Source organism: Chlorocebus sabaeus, chromosome 21 (assembly GCF_047675955.1).
Source record: "Chlorocebus sabaeus isolate Y175 chromosome 21, mChlSab1.0.hap1, whole genome shotgun sequence".
Taxonomy (NCBI): domain Eukaryota; kingdom Metazoa; phylum Chordata; class Mammalia; order Primates; family Cercopithecidae; genus Chlorocebus; species Chlorocebus sabaeus.
Window position 1 is genome coordinate 4915171 of NC_132924.1, and position 19900 is coordinate 4935070.

General features: G+C 46.2%; 1 protein-coding gene across 2 annotated transcripts; it reads right to left on the bottom strand.

Annotated features, from left to right (window-relative positions):
• Nucleotides 1-9984: 9984 nt before the first annotated feature.
• Nucleotides 9985-14705, bottom strand: MRPS17 (mitochondrial ribosomal protein S17). 2 transcript variants are annotated; one of them, XM_007981262.3, is made up of 3 exons: nucleotides 14648-14705; nucleotides 13537-13677; nucleotides 9985-10418 (listed from the first exon to the last, which is right to left on the bottom strand). In XM_007981262.3, exons 2-3 carry the CDS (start codon nucleotides 13657-13659, stop codon nucleotides 10149-10151), a joined length of 393 nt encoding a protein of 130 aa, XP_007979453.1. In that variant the 5' UTR covers nucleotides 13660-13677; nucleotides 14648-14705; the 3' UTR covers nucleotides 9985-10148. The 2 variants fall into 2 exon arrangements, with proteins under 2 accessions (XP_007979453.1, XP_007979454.1); XM_007981263.3 differs by having other exon boundaries at nucleotides 14316-14660.
• Between the last annotated feature and the right edge of the window lie 5195 nt (nucleotides 14706-19900).

Consider the following 19900-nt stretch of genomic DNA (forward strand, 5'->3'; position numbering starts at 1 on the left):
GGCCCGGCCACTGCGGGAAAGCGCGAAGCCCAAGCGCCCGCAGTCAGTGCAAGCGGATCACTTCCAGCGAGAGGAGTTCGGTGCCCAGAAGCGCGGGTGCCGAAGGGACAAGGGCATAGCTTCAGTGATCAGGGAAAACTCCACAAGGAAAGAGTAACACTGTGCCTAGGGGAATCCAGGTCCTGGGGCGGGGCAGCGGCAGTGGAGTTCCCCCCACACCACCCCGCCAATATCTTTTAAATTTTGTAGTATATGAATATGTTGTCATTTCAAAAAGCCCCACAACGCTCCAGCCTGAGCAACACAGCGACATCCTGTGACAAAAAAAAAAAAAAAAAAGAAAGAAAGAAGGAAGAGAGGGAAGGAAGGAAGGAAAGGAAGGAAGGGAAGGGAAGGAGAAAGAAAAAAGAAAAGAAAGTGTAGCAGGAGGATCCACAGACAAAGCTCCTCAGACACCGGATTAAAGAAGGAAGAGGTTTTTTATTCCTCCGGGAGTGTCCGCAGACTCATGTCTTAAGAGCGGAGCTCCCCCAAAAAGAAATACTTGGCCTTTTTAAAGGCTTACAACTTTAAGGGGTCTATGTGAAAGGGTCGTGATAAATAGAGCAAGCGTGGAAAACGTGACTGGGGCCTACATGAATCAGCTAACAGAACAAAAAGTTTTACAATGCTTTTTTCATACAGTGTCTGGAATTTACAGATAACACAAGTAGTTTAGGTCAGGGGCTGATGTTATTAGTACTACTTTGTTTAACTCCTAGGGCTGGTGGTGGTGCCAAGGTTGTCTGGCTATTTATCTTACTTTTGTTTCTTTCTTTCCTCCTGTCCTGTGAACTAGGCAAGGTAGGGGGAGGAGGGCAGCAGGAATAGTAGTGGTCTCCTTCCTTAAAAGAAAGTGAGGAAAAAATTTAAAAAACACCACACACATACACACAAAAAAAAATTAAGGAGAAAGGACTGGGAGGGTTCTCTTTAGGTCTTGGGACAGCATCATTCCCATTCATTTCAGCACCGGTGGGCACTGGCCATGGGAGTCCTTGGTACCTACCCTCAAGGCCGTCCGGGTCTAGTGGTGACAGAATGACAATGATGATTGGACCGAGTGTGTTGTAAGCATCAAGATGGACAGGTTCATGAGACGTGAAAGAGGCACAGAAAGAGAGCATGTAACCAGGGGTGGCTGTGAATTAGAGGATAGACGGGCAAAAAGTTCCCCAAGGAGCTGGCAGGACATATCAGTCCCAGGGAAAGAAGGGAGGGCATCCCTGGCTGAGGAAATAACTTAAGCAAACGTGTGGATCTGGGTGGCTGACACTGTAGAGGGAAAAATGTATCCTCCAGGAAGACAAAAAAAAAAAAAAAGCTACAAATGTAGCCGGGCCTGGTGGTTCATGTCTGTAATCCCAGCACCTTGGGTGCTTGGGTGGGGGAGGCAGGTGGATCACCTGAGGCCAGGAGTTTGAGACCAGCCTGGCCAACATGGTGAAATCCCATTTCTACAAAAATACAAAAATTAGGCATGATGTCGGGTGCCTGTAATCCCAGCTACTCGGGAGGCCGAAGTGGGAGAATCACTTGAACCTGGGAGGTGAAGGGTGCAGTGAGCCGAGATCGCACCACTGCACTCCATCCTGGGCCACAGAGTGAGACTCCATCTCAAAAAAGAAAAAGAAAAAAGCCACAAATATAACCATGAATACTGCAACCAAGGCGAGGGCAGGAGGAAGGGAGCTGGACCCTGGGAGTGGGGGAGAATCCGGGAGGAATAGGGGCTCTGGCCACCAAAGGGAGCCATTTCCAGGCCCGTGTGGGGCTGCAGAGGCAGAGAGGAAAGTGCCCTCAGGACTGGGTTGTTTGGAGGTCATAAGGTGGGTAGGAACTGGGAGGTTCCCTGAAGCTGGTAATCTTGGGGGCCAGGGGAGCATCAGGGTTCAAGGGGTGCAGTTTTCTGACGGGGGTAGAATTTGAACATGTCAATATGGTCAGGAGCCACCAGGGAGGACAGAGATGGACCCTGTGGATGTAGGAGGGCTTTGTCCCAGAGCAGGGAGAGGCACCTGTCCCTTGGAGGCCAGTGGGATGGAGGCCAAGGAACACAAGGATAGGAGGCCAGAGGCTGTGTGGCTGAGGACCTCCTGGCCTCAACTAGTGTATGCTTAGTAGAACGGTGGAGAACCCTGTAAGAAGTACTTTTTAAGTGGTCCATTTTCAAAAAACAGGCGGGCAAGTCTGGGCAGCTCCCTTTCGGATGTGACAAGCCGCACGGTACAGACATCTGGGAAGAGTAATAAAACTCACAGAAGTCAGAGGGGAGGGAGAAAAGTGGCGGGGGTGGCTAATCCATAAAAGGAAAGAAAGCTTCGCCACTGGGAAATCGAAATTTCAAGTAGGGAAGGGGACAAGATATAAACTAATAAGGGGATAATGAAACTTAGGTGATGTCCAGGAAGACTGCAACCCCATATTACTCAGCCTATGAGGAACCGGGGGAGGGACCTGTGCTCTAGGGGATAAATTGCTTGTTGAAACTGCACTGGGTGTGCCTGCCCATCACACATCCAATCTTGCAAGACCGTTAATAAAAAGTCTCACTTTTGTCCGGTGCGGCGGCTCTTGCCCATAATCCCAGCATTTTGGCAGGCCGAGGCGGGTTCATCACCTGAGGTCAGAAGTTCAAGACCATCCTGGCCAACATGGTGAAACCCCATCTCTACTAAAAATACAAAAATCAGCCGGGCGTGGTGGCGCATGCCCATAATCCTAGCTACTCGGGAGGCTGAGGCAGGAGAATCACTTGAACCTGGGAGGCAGAGGTTGCAGTGAGCTGAGATCGCACCGTTGCACTCCAGCCAGCCTCAGTGACAGATCAAGACTAAGTCTCAAAAAAAAAAAAAAAAAAGTCTCGGCCAGGTGCGGTGGCTCACGCCTGTAATCCCAGCACTTTGGGAGGCTGAGGCGGGTAGATCACCTGAGGTCGGAAGTTCAAGACAAGCCTGACCAACGTGGAGAAACCCCATCTCTACTAAAAATACAAAATTAGCCAGGCGTGATAGCGCATGCCTGTAGTCCCAGCTACTTGGGAGGCTGAGGCAGGACAATTGCTTGAACCCGGGAGGCAGAGGTTGCGGTAAGCTGAGATCGTGCCATTGCATTCCAGCCTGGGCAACAAGAACAAAACTCCGTCTCAAAAAAAAAAAAAAAAAAAAAAAAAAAAAAGTCTCACTTTCACTGTTCTTCATGCCTCTAAGTCCATTCTTTGGGTTTGGATGGGTGAGTGTGTTTCTCACACTCCAAGGAGAGGGAGAAGTAAGCTCTCTCCAGGGTATCAAGGACTTGGCCCAGCCCTACAGAGCATGAGGCCAGGCCTCTTTAAGGGTGGATGAGCTCCTGTGACTGTCACACATGCCCCCATTTTCTCAGCTCTGTTTCGTGAGACACCTGCTTTTAAATTTATTCTGAAATATAGTGTAGCTAGACACTTATTTGCTGACCTTGCTTTTGTGTTTAGTATTAGGCTGCTTAGCCTGCATTGCTTTTCTCCACTATCATTTTGCTGTGGAGTTCCATTTCATTCAGGACTTTTTACTGGGGAAAAGGAGGGTACTCCAATTTCACAGCTGTGTGGCTTCAGATATTTGAAGCCATAGAATAAACATAGCAAGTCTTCCTGGAGCATAAGTTTTATACAAAGACTCTCAGGAAAAAGTATATGTTAAAATATAAACAAGTATCCTAACACTTCAATGGTACTTAAGTATCATTTCTATTTTAATACTTCAATGACACTTAGGTATCACTTATATTTTAATGCTTCAATGGTACTATTTTAATACTTCAGTGGTGCTTATACATCATTTATATTTTATTTTATTTTTATTTTTATTTTTTTGAGATGGAGTCTCGCTCTGTCACCCAGGCTAGAGTACAGTGGTGCGATCTCGGCTGACTGCAACCTCTGCCTCCCAGGTTCAAGTGATTTTCCTGCCTCAGTCTCCTGAGTAGCTGGGATTATATGCGTGTACCACCATGCCCGGCTAACTTTTGTATTTTTAGTAGAAACAGGGTTTCACCATGTTGGTTAGGCTGGTCTCCGACTCCTGACCTTATGATCCACCTGCCTTGGCCTCCCAAAGTGCTGGAATGACAGGCGTGAGCCACCACGCCTGGCCATTATCATTTATATTTTCATCCTTTGATGGAACTTAGGTACTATTTATATTTTCACATGCTTTTTATTTTATATTTATACTTTAATTCTGCATTGGTACTTAAACATCATTTATATTTTAACGTATTTATAAATGATGATTATTTATAAATGTTTAAATATTTAAACTTCCGAAATATTTTAGAGATGGCTTGGACTCCATCCCAGAGCTGGTGATACATGTGTCACCATATGCTAGGAGCACAACTTGGAGATCCCTGATGCTTTATTTTTAATTTTTTCTAAATTTTAAGTTCTGGGATACATGTGCAGAATATGCAGGTTTGTTACATAGATATACATGTGCCATGGTGGTTTGCTGCACCTATCAACCTGTCATCTAGGTTTTAAGCCCCACACACATTAGGTATTTGTCCTAATGCTCTCCCTCCCCTTGCCCCCAACCCCCCGACAGGCCCTGGTATGTGATGTTCCTTTCCCTGTGTCCATGTATTCTCATTGTTCAACTCCCACTTATGAGTGAGAACATGTGGTGTTGGTTTTCTGTTCCTGTGTTAGTTTGCTGAGAATGATGGCTTCCAGCTTCATCCACGTCCCTGCAAAGTACATGAACTCATTCTTTTTTGTGGCTGCATAGTATTCCATAGTGTATATGTGCCACATTTTCTTTATCCTGTCTATCACTGATGGGCATTTGGGTTGGTTCCAAGTCTTTGCTATTGTAAGTAGCACTGCAATAAACATATGTGTGCATATGTCTTTATAGTAGAATGATTTATAATCCTTTGGGTATATACCCAGTAATGGGATTGCTGGGTCAAATGGTATTTCTGGTTCTAGAGTCTTGAGGAATCGCCACACTGTCTTACACAATGGTTGAACTAAGGTGATCTTTTTCTTAAGCTGCTTATTAGTGATATGTACTCTCAAAGCAAAAACAGCCAAGCATGTTATTTTCACAGATGTCAGACTACACAAGCATTTTTTCAAAATCTCTGGTTATTCCTTGGGTTTCTAACCCTTGCCCTCAACTGTGTAGGTGGTATTCTGGTGTTTTTTTGAACTTTCTGTCACAGAGGAAAAGACAGGGTCAGTCTGATTTTCCTTCAGTTCTAAGTACTTCTCTCAGATCCTGGACTGTTTTAAAGTTTTCCAGCATTTCAATACATATTTTGCCAGGATATGTCTTCGTGAGGATCTCTTTTTATAGAACATGATTTTTCTAAAGAAAAAATGTTTTCTATTTCTTTTTCTCATTAGTTTGTTGTTTTCGTTCTACTCTATTCTGAAAATTTTATTTTATTTATATTGGAGTTTTAAAATTGAGTCTCGGCTGGGCACGGTGGCTCAAGCCTGTAATCCCAGCACTTTGGGAGGCCGAGACGAGTGGATCATGAGGTCAGGAGATCGAGACCATCCTGGCTAACAACGTGAAACCCCGTCTCTACTAAAAAATACAAAAAAAAAAAAAAAACAAAAAGAAACCTAGCTGGACGAGGTGGCGGGTGCCTGTAGTCCCAGCTACACGGGAGGCTGAGGCAGGAAAATGGCGTGAACCCTGGAAGCAGAGCTTGCAGTGAGCTGAGATCCGCCACTGCACTCCTGCCTGGGCGACAGAGTGAGACCTCGTCTCAAAAAAAAAATAAAAATAAATAAAAATAAAAATAAAATTGAGTCTCACAGAACTATCATCGTCATTACTTCCATTCCTTTATCCTTTTCCTCTACATTCTTAGAGAACTTCTCAAGTGTATTCTTACTATCACTGATTTGCCTTTCTTTTTTTTCTTTTTTCTTTTTTTCTTCTGAGACAGAGTCTCGCTCTGTTGCCCAGGCTGGAGTGCAGTGGGGTGATCTTGGCTCACTGCAATCTCTGCCTCCCAGGTTCAAGCTATTCTCCTGTCTCAGTCTCCTGAGTAGCTGCGATTACAGGCGTGTGCCCCCATACCCAGCTAATTTTTATATTTTTAGTAGAGACGGGGTTTCACCATTTTGGCCAGGCTGCTCTCGAACTCCTGACCTCGTGATCTGCCCACCTCGGCCTCCCAAAGTGCTGGGATTACGGGCGTGAGCCACCGCACCCGACTGATTTGACTTTTCTACAATATCAGTCTTGCCTCACTTCCATGTGGATATTTAAATGCTTTTTGATTTCTTGCAAATCTTATGTTACATATGATGTTCCCCTCCCTGTGTCCACGTGTATAAAGTTCTCCACCCTGTGTCCATGTGTTCTCATGGTTCAACTCCCACTTATGAGTGAGAACATGTGGTGTTTGGTTTTCTGTTCCTGTGTTAATTTGCTGAAAATGTTGCTGAGAATGATGGCCAGCTTTATCCATGTCCCTGCAAAGGACATGAACTCATTCTCTTTTTTTTTTTTTTTGAGATGGAGTCTTGCTCTGTCACCCAGGTTGGAGTGCAGTGGTGCGATCTCAGCTCACTTCAAGCTCTGCCTCCCAGGTTCATGCCATTCTTCTGCCTCAGCCTCCTGAGTAGCTGGGACTACAGGTGCCCACCACCACACCAGGTTAATTTTTTTTTTTTTTGTATTTTTAGTATAGACAGGGTCTCACCGTATTAGCCAGGATGGTCTTGATCTCCTGACCTCATGATCCGCCCGCCTCGGCCTCCCAAAGTGCTGAGATTACAGGCGTGAGCCACCACACCTGGCCTTTTTTTTTTTTTTTTTTTGCCCAGGCTGGAGTGCAATGCTCACTGCAACCTCTACCTCCCAGGTTCAAGTCATTCTCCTGCCTCAGCCTCCAGAGTAGCTGGGATTACAGGCGCCCACCACCATGCCTAGCTAATTTTTGTATTTTTAGTCAAGATGGGATTTCACCATGTTGATCAGGCTGGTCTCGAACTCCTGACCTTATGACCTACCTGCTCGCCTCGGCCTCCCCAAGTGCTGGGACTACAGGCATGAGCCGCAGCGCCCAGCCGAACTCATTTTTTTTTTGTGGGAGATACCTGATACTTTCCTGTACCCTTCCAGGCTAAGCAGTCCCACAGCCCCACCTGCTGGAGATCTGGACAGTCTAAGATACTTCCCTTTTTCACTCACCTACCCTGGCACCAGTTCTACCTTGGAACCTGTTATTCAATCCCTCACTGCTGTTATTCGGTCCTTCCCTGCACAACTCAGTTTGGGTCTTAGGACCAGTCTTTGAACTGCAGTCTCCCCATCTCTAACATGTACCCTTCCAGTCCGTTCTCTACAATCATGCACTTTTATTAAAACGCAAATGCAATTTTATCACTTTTTTTTTTTTTTTTTTTTTGAGACGGAGTCTCACTTTGTAGCCCAGGCTGGAGTCCAGTGGCTGGATCTCAGCTCACTGCAAGCTCCGCCTCCCGGGTTCACGCCATTCTCTGGCCTCAGCCTCCCGAGTAGCTGGGACTACAGGCGCCTGCCACCTCGCCCGGCTAGTTTTTTGTATTTCTTAGTAGAGACGGGGTTTCACCGTGTTAGCCAGGATGGTCTCGATCTCCTGACCTCGTGATCCACCCGTCTTGGCCTCCCAAAGTGCTGGGATTACAGGCTTGAGCCACCGCGCCCGGCCCAATTTTATCACTCTTTAAAACGTTCAACCACTATTACTTACAGTTACTTTCACCTATTTCTGAGTTCCACCACTGCTGAAAATGTCGTAGCAATTATCTGCTTCCAGAAGCCCTGGTTATACTTTCATTCAGTTTGTGGATTTTACATTCCCTTTCCTCTGCCTCAAATGTCCTTTCCACCCCATCATCTCTGTCCTGCAGACTCTTGCTTCAACGCTTACTTCTAGCACCAACTCATCTCTCCTGGGAAGTGACCTTCAATTCACCCTCACCCATATCCTGTTTGCCATGGAGGCACCTGTGCATACTTCCCCAACTAGATTGATCCCTGAGGCGGGCAAGGCCTGTGATCATCCTGGAAACCCTGTGCTGACACAATACATGTATCAAGACTGGGCACAGTGGCTCACGCCTGTAATCCCAGCACTTTGGCAGGCTGAGGCGGACGATCACCTGAGGTCAGGAGTTTATCTCGCCAGTAATCCCAGCGCTTTGGCAGGCTGAGGCAGACGGATCACTTGAGGTCAGGAGTTTAAGACCAGCCTGTCCAACATGCTGAAACCCCATCTCTACTAAAAATACAAAATGAGCTGGGCATGGTGGCAGGTGGGTGTAATCCCAGCTACTTGGGAGGCTGAGGCAGGAGAAGCACTTGAACCCAGGAGGCAAAGGCAGGAGAAGCGCTTGAACCTGGGAGGCAGAGGTTGCAGTGAGCTGAGATCATGCCATTGTGCTCTAGCCTGGGCAACAGAGCGAAGACTCCATCTCAAAACAAACAAACATGTATCAGCTAAGATTTAAATATTCCCCTTTTGGCTGGTCGCAGCAGCTCACGCCTGTAATCCCAGCACTTTGGGAGGCTGAGTTGGGCAGATCACCTGAGGTCAAGAGTTCGAGACCAGCCTGACCAACATGGTGAAACCTCGTTTCTACTAAAAATACAAAAAAAATTAGCTGGGCGGCTGTAGTCCCAGCTACTTGAGAAGGCTGAGGCAGAATTGCTTGAACCCAGGAGGCGGAGTTTGCAGTGAGCCAAGATTGTGCCACTGCACTCCAGCCTGGGCAACAGAGACTCCACCTCAAAAAAAAAAAAAAGAAAAGAAAAGAAAAAGAAATACACTGCTCAATGCTTCCTTAAGTCAAAATGTAAGTTATTGTGGTGTATTAATGAATAGCAACAAAACTCACTCTCCATCTCAAATGCATGTGGGAGAAGTCCTACAACTTAATGTATCAGATTTTAGGAATTTATACCTATCTAATCTAGCCTAGGATATAAGAAAAGTGATACAGAATTATAAAATTTTATTTTCCACACATCAACATTCTTACTAACACAGCTTGATTCAAAGAATTCTGACCATAAGCATGTTATTTCTCTTTGGAACTGGTGAAATCAGAAAAATAAAATATTTATTTTGCCTACATAGGATCAACAATATTCACTTAATGTGGTCTTATCTGTTTATATTAAGAGGCTTTCTTCTGGCTGGGTGCAGTGGCTCATGCCTGTAGTCCCAGCACTTTGAGGCCCAAGGCAGGTGGATCACCTGAGGTTGGGAATTCAAGACCCGCCTGACCAACATGGGGAAACCCCATCTCTACCAAAAATGCAAAATTAGCCAGGCATTGTGGCATATGCCTGTAATCCCAGCACATGCCTGTAATCCCAGAATTACTTGAATCTGGGAGGTGGAGATTGTGGTGGGCCAAGATCATGCCATTGCACTCCAGCCTGGGCAACAACAGCGAAACTCCATCTCAAACAAACTTGCTTTCTTCCTTCCTTCCTTCAAAGTAAAGGTTCTAAGATAAATTCAAAATTCCTTTGAATGAAAATAAGGAAACTGGCTGGGCACACCGGCTCAGGCCTGTAATCCCAGCACTTTTGTAGGCCAAGATGGGCAGATTGCTCCCAGGGCTCCGAGACCAGCCTGGGCAACACAGGGAGACCTTGTCTCTACAAAATTTACAAAAAATCAGCCAGGTGTAATGGCATGCTCCTGTGTTCCCAGCTACTCAGAAGGCTGGGGTAGAAAGATGCTGGAGCCAGAGAGGTCGAGGCTGCAGTGAGCCAAGATCATACCACTGTACTCCAGACTGGGCAACAAAGCGAGACCCTGTCTCAAAAAACAAAAACAAAACTTTCTGAAACAGTGAGCTCACAAAATGCAACAGACTGCTAGGCACACTTAGTGTAACGTGGAAGTATGTTCACTGAAATGAAAATTTGAAACATAACCATAAACTTTTATGAAAAACCATAATATGCCCTTTACTTCATTTGCTTTTAGCTATTTCACGAACACCACAGAGAAATTAGACACAGTTTGTGATGAAACTTAGAAAAATTTCTTTTTCCATAACATAAACATGTCAATTTTCCCCTTTAGCTCCTTCTTCCACTCCCCCTTCACTGTGCTGAAGAGATATTGAGTCCTTCCAGATTTTTGCTTAGCTCGGTGGTTTCCGAACTCAACGGACTCTCCAGGTAGGTAGTTCCTGCACAGGGCTTTCCTGTCACTGGATCTATGACTTTTCCAACTTTGAAAACGATCTCGGCCAGTTCATGTTTCACATGCTTTGCTCGTGGAACAGGTAAAGCTCTGAGAAGCACAATATCCCCAACTGTGCACTGCTGAAGGGCATCGTGAGCAAAGTAGGTTTTCCGCTTATTAAAATACTGTTGAGAGAGGGAGAGAAACAAATCAGTAGTTCCCATCTGTGACCTGGTAATGCAATATGTAATATGAAAAAGTAATGCATGGAAAACAAGCTAGGACTTAGGAAAAGGTAAGATACTTAAGGAGTCTTCTAGTACAAAAATTAAGAGCCTGAGTGATACAGTGACACCCCTTCTCTACTAAAAAAAAAAAACAAAAAAAAAACTGCCAGGCATGGTGACATGCCTCTAGCACTGGCCTCCTAGGAGGCTGACAGGAGGACTGCTTGAGCCCAGGAGTTTGAGGATGCAGTGAGCTAGAATCATGCCACTGTACTCCAGCCTGGGTGACAGTTATCCTGTGTCAAAAACAAACCCCACAAAATTAGCTGCTTAATTTTTGGAAAACAGGATGACATTTCCAGAGTTGATCTTCTCACTAAGCACTCCAGGTCATTCCCCTTCAGTACCCTTGCTCTATCAGTTACCATCTCTTCCTATATTGTTTATATTCTTCCTTCCCACTGGAGCCTTCCCTCTAGCCTATAAGCATGCTACCCTCACCACTAACTGTGAGTCACTTCACCACTCCAAGCTCAGTGTTTTCCACGATAAAATGAGGCTCTAATACCTGCACCTCTAAAGTTATCAAGACAATTCAACGTTATAATATACATCAAGCACTTAGCTCTATGCTTAGCTCAAAGTACTGCAAATAAACTACAAATGGTAACTAGAATCACCTATTATATTGATTGACTGATTCATTGACAGAGTTTTGCTCCTGTTGCCCAGGCTGGAGTGCAATGGCACGATCTCGGCTCACTGCAACCTCCGCCTCCCAGGTTCATGAGATTCTCCTGCCTCAGCCTCCCACGTAGCTAGAATTACAGGTGCCTGCCACCATGCCCAGCTAATTTTTTGTATTTTTTTTTTTAGTAGAGATGGGGTTTCACCATGTTGGCCAGGCTGGTCCCTAACTCCTGACCTCAGGTGATCCACCTGCCTCGGCCTCCCGAAGTGCTGGGATTACAGGCGTGAGCCACTGCGCCTGGCCTAGAATCACCTATTCTTTATAACAACCCTGCTGCAGCAGGTATTCCCATTTTACATACGAGGAAAACAAGTTCAGGAAGGTTAAACAATGTGTGTAGCTGGTAAACAAGAGTCAGTATTCAAACTAAGGTCTCCCAAAGGTCAAGGATCATGCAGTCATTCTTCAGCTTACTCCTGTGTTTCTAATCCTTGATAATGAACAGCATTTCTACCCACCTGTGTGCCGAACTTTGGATGTGAAACCATCCTTGGCACCTATTCGCCCCCGGCACAGCAAACAAATCAATGACTCTGTCCTTTCTTCCTGAAATATTTTTTCCACTCCATCCCCACTACATCAACTTTAGTTCAGGTCCTTATTTCCATCCTAGACTTTTGCAGCAGCCTCTCTGCCCATTCCCTTTCCTCCAGTCTTCATCCCTACCCGTGTTTCCAAGCCTGTCTTTCTTTGGGTTCAAGCAGGGATCCCCAACCCCCAGGACAGCAGACTGATACCATTCAGTGGCCTGTGAGGAACAGGGCTGCACAGCAGGAGGTGAGCGGCGTTGAGCCACTATGAGTATTACCACCTGCGCGCCGCCTCCTGTTAGATCAGCAGCAGCATTACATTCCCATAGGAGCACAAACCCTATTGTCAACTGTGCATGGGAGGGGTCTAGGTTGTGCGCTCCTTATGAGAATCTAACTAACTCCTGATGATCTGAGGTGGAACAGTTTCATCCTCCCCCAACCCTGCCTCTGTGGAAAAACTGTCTTCCATGAAACTGGTCCCTGGTGCCAAAAAGGTTGAGGACTGCTGGCTTAAAGGATGAAATCTAGCTACTCAGGAAGCTGATGCATAAGAATTAGTTGAACCAGGAAGTTGCAGTGAGCTGAGATGGCACCACTGAACTCCAGCCTGGGTGACAGAGCAAGACCCCGTCTCAAGAAAAAAATAAGGATGAAATCTAAAACACAAAAGACCCTTCATATTCTAGCCCAACTGTCCTTGTCATTCACTTAAGAATGCCTACTAAATGCCAAGCTCTAGGCTCAATGTTGCCAAACCACTATGTTCCCGTAGAATGTCATGCCCTATCATGGCTAAATGAATTTCCACAAACCACTCATCATAGCCGAAATGACTTTCCCCCACTAAGTCCTTTGGATGAAATCTTTTTTTTTTTTTTTGAGATGGAGTTTCACTCTTGTCACCCAGGCTGGAGTACAATAGCGTGATCTCAGCACACTGCAACCTCTGCCTCCCAAGTTCAAGTGATTCTCCTGCCTCGCCCCCTGAGTAGCTGGGATTACAGGCACCTGGCACCATGTCAGGCTATTTTTTATATTTTTAGTAGAGACAGGGTTTTGCCATGTTGGACAGGCTGCCAGGCTGGTCTTGAACTCCTCACCTCAGGTGATCTGCCTGCCTTAGCCTCCCAAAGTGCTGGGATTACAAGTGTGAGCCACTGCCCAGCTGGATAAAATCCTTTTTGAGATTCAGCTAAAATGTCCCTTAATCAAGGTTGCTTTCCTACAGCACTCATAGGAGAATGAGATGCTCTGTTCTCTGCTCCCACAGTACTGTTTTTTTTTTTTTTTAAGGCGGAGTTTCGCTCTTGCCCAGGATGGAGTGCAATGGTACAATCATGGCTCACTGCAACCTTGGCCTCCTGGGTTCAAGCGATTCTCCTGCCTAAGCCTCCAGAGTAGCTGGGATTACAGGTGTGCTCCACCATGCCCAGCTAATTTTTGTATTTTTAGTAGAGATGGGGTTTCACCATGTTGGCCAGGCTGGTCTCGAACTCGTGATCTCAGGTGATCCACCTGCCTCAGCCTCCCAAAGTGCTGGGATTACAGGGTGAGTCACCTCATCCGGCCAGTACTTTGCATACAGAATGACTACAACAGTTAGAGTGGACTGACATTAACTCTGTTTTCTTGAAATGTGTGAACCATGTTATACCCACAGACCAGCAGAATGCCTAGCTCAAAGCAGATGAGAGACAAGACATCTTTAGTGAGAGAGAAATGTTTTTTTGCTCAGGACCAAGGACATGTTGGTGATTTACCAAAGCCACCCGAAAACAAGAATGTTTCTCACCTTTAATAAATAGGGATCCAGAACAAGCCTGGTCACTCTCACTTTAGCAGTCTTCTGCATTTTTGTTCCAATTACCTTCCCCACAATCCATTTGGCATGGACGGATGAACGAACTACAGACATTACTGTGGCTTTGATCACCTGAAAAGCAAATTCCAAAGTCTCATATTCTGGTGGTTATGATGCCAAATGAATTTTGTCACAAGAACTGTCCAAGTTAGTCCAGAAACAGTTTTTTTCTTTTTCTTTTTTTTGTTCCCCCCTCCACCCAGAAACAGCTTTTTTCTTAGCGTTCTTGAATCACCATTTTATTATTTATTTTTACTGAGATAAGGAGTTTCGTTCTTTCGCCCAGGATGGAGTAAAGTAGCCCGATCTCGGCTCACTGCAACCTCCGTCTTCCGGGTTCAAGGGATTCTCCTCCCTCAGCCTCCCGAGTAGCCGGGACTACAGGCCTGCGCCACCACGCCCTGCTAATTTTTGTATTTTTAGTAAAGACCGGGTTTCGCCATGTTGGCCAGACTGGTCTCGAACTCCTGACCTCAGGAGATCCGCCCGCCTCAGCCTCCCAAAGTGCTGGGATTAAGAAGCGTGAGCCACCGCACCCAGCTTGAATCACCATTTTAGAGATGCTTACACGTTCCCCACTACCCAACCTCTCGTCTTTATAGCGCTTACAAAGCGGTAACTTCGCGAAGCCTCACGTTCCCCTTTTGCAAAATGGGAAGGCCTATTTCGCAGGAGTGCTTTGAAAATTTGACCCACAGAACGCTCAATACCACGGATAAACGCTGGCCGTTACTGGTCCCTTATCTCTCTCCACTCCGCTGGGCCTCCTCTCCCGACAGGCTCACTGCCCAGGTAGCACTCGGAGGAGCCGCCGCGGTGTCCCTCTCCCCGCCCCAGCGACGGATGACTTGGGCTGCTTTTGGGATCAGTTCATAATGAGTCCATTCCACCGGGCTTCGGAAAGGTTGGGGTGACTCGTCCCTTCGCCCCGGACAACCCGGAGGTCAGACGACGCCATTCCCTCTCAGGGCTCTCACGCGAGGGTGCCTCGGGTCCCCAGCAATTCCTCCCCCAGCAGCAACACCCCGGAGCCCGAGCTCACCTCAGCCACTACTATGCAGCCACCTGCCCCGGATAGCGCCGGTCGCAGCGGGATGGCGTCACGCCGTACGCATTCGCTCCGCCCCACACCGCCCCTCTCATAGGCCGTGCGTCTCCTCAGCCGCGGACGGAGTTAAAGGCAGGACCCGCCCCTCCGGAACTCTCCCTTAAAGGGACCCGGGGCGGTAGCTGTGCTGCGATAGGGACGTCTGCTGTTCTAACGCGCCCATCCAGCGGACAGTGGAGCAGGAGGTTTCGGACTTTTCTTTTTCATTCTTTTGTTTTCTTTTTCTTTTGTTTTCTTTTCTTTTTCTCTTTCTTTTTTTTATTTTTGGGACGGAGTCTCACTCTGTCGCCCAGGCGGGTGTGCAGTGGGGCCATCTCTGCTCACTGCAACCTCCGCCTCCCGGGTTCAAGCGATTCGCCTGCCTCAGCCTCCCAAGTAGCTGGGATTACGGATTACAGGCACGCGCCACCACGCGCAGCTAATTTTTGTATTTTTAGTAGGGACGGGGTTCCGCCATGTTGGCCAGGCTGGTCTCGAACTCCTGAGCTCAGGTGATCCGCCCCGACTCGCCCCGCAAAGTGCTGGGATTACAGGCTGAGCCAGCACACCTGGCCTCATTTTTTTTTTTTTTTTCGTTGTTGTTGTTAAGATAGTGTCTTGCCCGGTTGCTCAGGCTGGAGTGCAATGGCGATGTGATCGTGGCTTACTGCAACTTGACCTCCTGGACTCAAGCGATCCTTCTACCTCAGCCTCCTGAGTATCTGGGACCACAGGCGCGCCAACATGTCTGGCCAGTATTTGCATTTTTTGTAGATGGGGTCTTGCTGTGTTCTCCAGGATGGTCTGAACTCTCGATTTCAAGTGATCTGCCTGTCTTGGCCTTGCAAAGTGCTGGGATTACAGGTGTGAGCCACCCTGCCCAGCCAGTGCAGATAAATTTCTATCTTACCTTCCTTTCCTGCCTCCTTTCTCCTTTCCGTCCTTTAATTTATTGTCTCTCCTCTCTTCTTTATTGTATTCTGTAATTATTTCATTCTGGAAATCTTTTTTAAAATTTTATATTATTATTATTATTTTTTGAGTAGCTGGGATTACAGGTGTGGGTCACCATGCCCAGCTAATTTTTGCATTTTTAGTAGAAATGGGATTTTACCATGTTGGCCAGGCTGGTCTCGAACTCCTGGCCTCAAGCAGTCCACCCCACTTCGGACTCCCGGAGTGCTGGGATTACAGGCAGGAGCCACTGTGCCCAGCTGTTTATTTTATTTTCTATGGATGATGTCTTTGAATGAAAAATTTTGTTCCCTTTTGTATTAAAATGTTTAGCTTTACTTTGGAGGCTGAGGTGAGTGGATTGCTTGAGCCCAGGAGTTCCATACCAACCTGGGCAACATGGTATATATACAAAACATGTATATATACAACATGGTATATATACAAAAATATAAAAATTAGGCCGGGCGCAGTGGCTCAGGCCTGTGATCCCAGCACTTTGGGAGGCTGAGGTGGGTGGATCACCTGAGGACAGGAGTTCGAGACCAGCCTGGCCAACATGGCGAGACCCTGTCTCTACTAAAAAAAAATGCAAAAATTAGCCGGGCATGGTGGTGTGCGCCTGTAGTCCCAGCTACTCGGGAGACTGAGGCAGGAGAATCTCTTGAACCAGGAGGCAGAGGTTGTAGTGAGCCGAGATCGCACCACTGCCCTCCAGTCTGGGCGACAGAGTGAGACTCCATTTTAACCACAAAAAAGAAAAAAAAATTATCCAGGGTTGGTGGTGGCACATGCCTGTAGTTTCAGCTACTCAGGAGGCTGAGGTAGGAGGATCGCTTGAGCCCAGAAGGTTGAGGCTGCAGTGAGCACCATGCTCATGCCACTGCACTCCAGCCTGGGTGAGACAGTGAGACTCTGTCTCAAACAATAAAAAAATGTTGGGCCAGGTGCAGTGGCTCACGCCTGTAATCCCAACATTTTGGGAGGCCGAGGTGGATGGATCACAAGGTCAGGAGATTGAGAGCATCCTGGCTAACACGGTGAAACCCTGTCTCTACTAAAAATACAAAAAAATTAACTGGGCGTGGTGGCAGGCGCCTGTAGTCCCAGCTACTCGGGAGGCTGAGGCAGGAGAATGGCGTGAATCCAGGAGGCGGAGCTTGCAGTGAGCCGAGATTGTGCCACTGCACTCTAGCTTGGGCCACAGAGCGAGACTCGTCTCAAAAAAAAAAAAAAAAAAAAGTTTTGTTTTCACATTTCTCCCTAGCTGAAATGTTAGAATTATGTAATGTAGGTGTTCACCTAATTATCTGATCCTGAAGATAAAAGTACCACACACGGACCTAAGAAATATCCATCTTTATTAGCATACTGGGAGGTTGAGATCTACCTGGAAACATTTTGGTACTCATTGGCAGATATTATTATTATTATTGTGTGTTTTGTTTTTTGAGTCTCAGGCTGTCACCCAGTCTGGACTGCAGTGGTGCGATCCCAGCTCACCTCAACCTCCACCTTATGGGTTCAAGCAATTGTCCTGTCTCAGCCTCCTGAGTGGCTGGAGTTACAGGCGCCTGCCACCACATCCGGCTAATTTTTGTAATTTTAGTAGAGATGGAGTTTTACCACGTTGACCAGGCTGATATCGAACTCCTGACCTCAGGTGATCTGCCTGCCTCGGTCTCCCAAAGTGTTGGGATTACAGGTGAGAGCCACTGTACCTGGCCTATTATTATTATTATTATTTATTTATTTTTTGAGACGGAGTTTTGCTCTTGTTGCCCAGGCTGGAGTGCAATGGCGTGATCTCGGTTCACTGCAACCCCCGCCTCCCGGGTTGAAGGGATTCTCCTGCCTCAGCCTCCCGAGTAGCTGGGATTACAGGCATGGGCCACCTTGCCTGGCTAATTTCGTACTTTTAGTAGAGATGAGGTTTCTCCATGTTGGTCAGGCTGGTCTGGAACTCCCGACCTCAGGTGATCTGCCTGCCTCAGCCTCCCAAAGTGTTGGGATTACAGGCGTAAGCCACCGCATCTGGCCTATTATTAAGATGGAGTTTTTGCTCTGTTGCCCAGGCTGGAGTGCAATGGTACACTCTCAGCTCACTGCAACCTCTGCCTCCCGGGTTCAAGCCATTCTCCTGCCTCAGCCTCCTGAGTAGCTGGGATTACAGGCGTGTGCTCCCATACCCGACTAATTTTTGTATTTTTAGTAGAGACGGGGTTTCAACTTGTTGGCCAGGCTGGTCTTGAACTCCTGGCCTCAGGTGATTGCCCTGAGTGCTGGGATTACAGGTGTGAGCCACCGCACCCAGCCTCATTCATTATTGGCCTAAAAAATAACTATTTTTTCTTACTAGGTACGAGCATATGTACACACACACATATATGTATGTGTATATAGATTTGTTCCTGTTTAATCAGGAAATAAACACAGGGGTGCTAGGCAAGTCCAGTAATCTTGGAAAAAGTTACTTCAACAAAGTAGAAAGATGTTCTAACGGTTAAAATAGTTACTTCAATAAAGTAGAAAGATGATCTAACAGATAATCAGCTCTAATGATTACATACAATAATAACCAAGGAGAAGCAGGATTCAACAGTGTGTTTCAAAATGATTAAGCAGCCAAATGTTTTACAATGAAAAGCTGACTACAAAAACTGCATTCTTCACGAAGAAGGAGCTGGATGGCCTTTTAATTATACAAATAAGGAACATAAAGGCTTTGGAATAATGCTAGCTAAAAAGATCATTATGTCCTGTCATAAAAATGACCGGACAATGGCTAGATGCTTTTGGGAAAGTTCAAGTCTCAAAAATTTAAAGTTTATACAAAAGGTCTTAAAATGTCCCACACATTACAAGTGACATTTTGTTACAAAAGGAGACCAAAGAAGAGTTATTTCATCCATGCAAGGTCTTATGACGAGGTGACCAAGGATGAGGCATTGCTAATGCATATGCTACAATTTAGTTTGAGAGAGTATAATTATTTTGGGTCTGGTAAGATTGGCAGGCGGATCACAAGGTCGGGAGTTGGAGAGCAGCCTGGCCAATATGGTGAAACTCCATCTCTAGTAAAAAAAAAAAAAAAAAAAAAAAAATTAGTCGGGCTTGGTGATGCATGCCTGTAATCCCAGCTACTAGGGAGGCTGAGGCAGGAGAATTGCTTGAACCTAGGAGGCAGAGGTTGCAGTGAGTCGAGATCACGCCACTGCACTCCAGCCTGGGCAACAGAGCAAGACTGTCTCAAAAACAAACAAACAAACAAAAAAAAGGTCGGATGCAGTGGCTCATGCCTATAATCCCAGCACTTTGGGAGGCCGAGGCAGGTGGATCACCTGAGGTCAGGAGTTCGAGACCAGCCTGGCCAACATGGTGAGACCTCATCTCTACTAAAAATACACAAAATTAGCTGGGCGTGGTGGTGGGCACCTGTAATCCCAGCTCCTTGGGAGGCTGAGGCAGAATTGCTTGAACCCAGGAGGTGGAGATTGCAGTGAGCCGAGATCACACCATTGCACTCCAGCCTGGGCAACAGAGCAAGACTCTGTCAAAAAAAAAAAAAAAAAAAAAAGAAGAACATAAACCTAGAAATATGTGGAAAATTGGAACCCTTGTAAAGTGTTCAAATAAAGATAAGAAAAAAAAATGAAATCTACACAGTTAACATTTTTATAACTGGTTTTGGTATAATGATTGTGACATTCTGGTTATATCTTTTCTGTTTCTTAAAGTGTTTAAAGCATTTAATAGAATCTGACAGTTTAGGTTTGGATATAATGAAACATTAAGATCTGTTTAAATCTGAAGTTAATGTTTAAGAGTGGGCATATCTAATTTTATAAATTCTTAATTTTTTATTTATTAGTTGCAAATGTCCAAATAAGTAGAGGAATGCTGACTGTTTAAAGAATGTCAATTGGTTTCTTAAATAAAGACACGGGGTTAGGTGTCATACCTCATGCGTGTAATCCCAGCACTTTGGGAGGCTGAGGCAGGAGGATCACTTGAGCCTAGGAGTTCAAGACCAGCCTGGGCATGAGACTCTGTCTCTAAAAAAAAAAAAGAACAAAAAAGGCCAGGTGCGGTGGCTCATGCCTGTAATCCCAGCACTTTGGGACGCTAAGACAGGTGGATCACGAGGTCAGGAGATTGAGACCATCCTGGCTAACACCCCCGTCTCTACTAAAAATACAAAAAATTAGCTGGACGTGGTGGTGGGCGCCTGTAGTCACAGCTACTTGGGAGGCT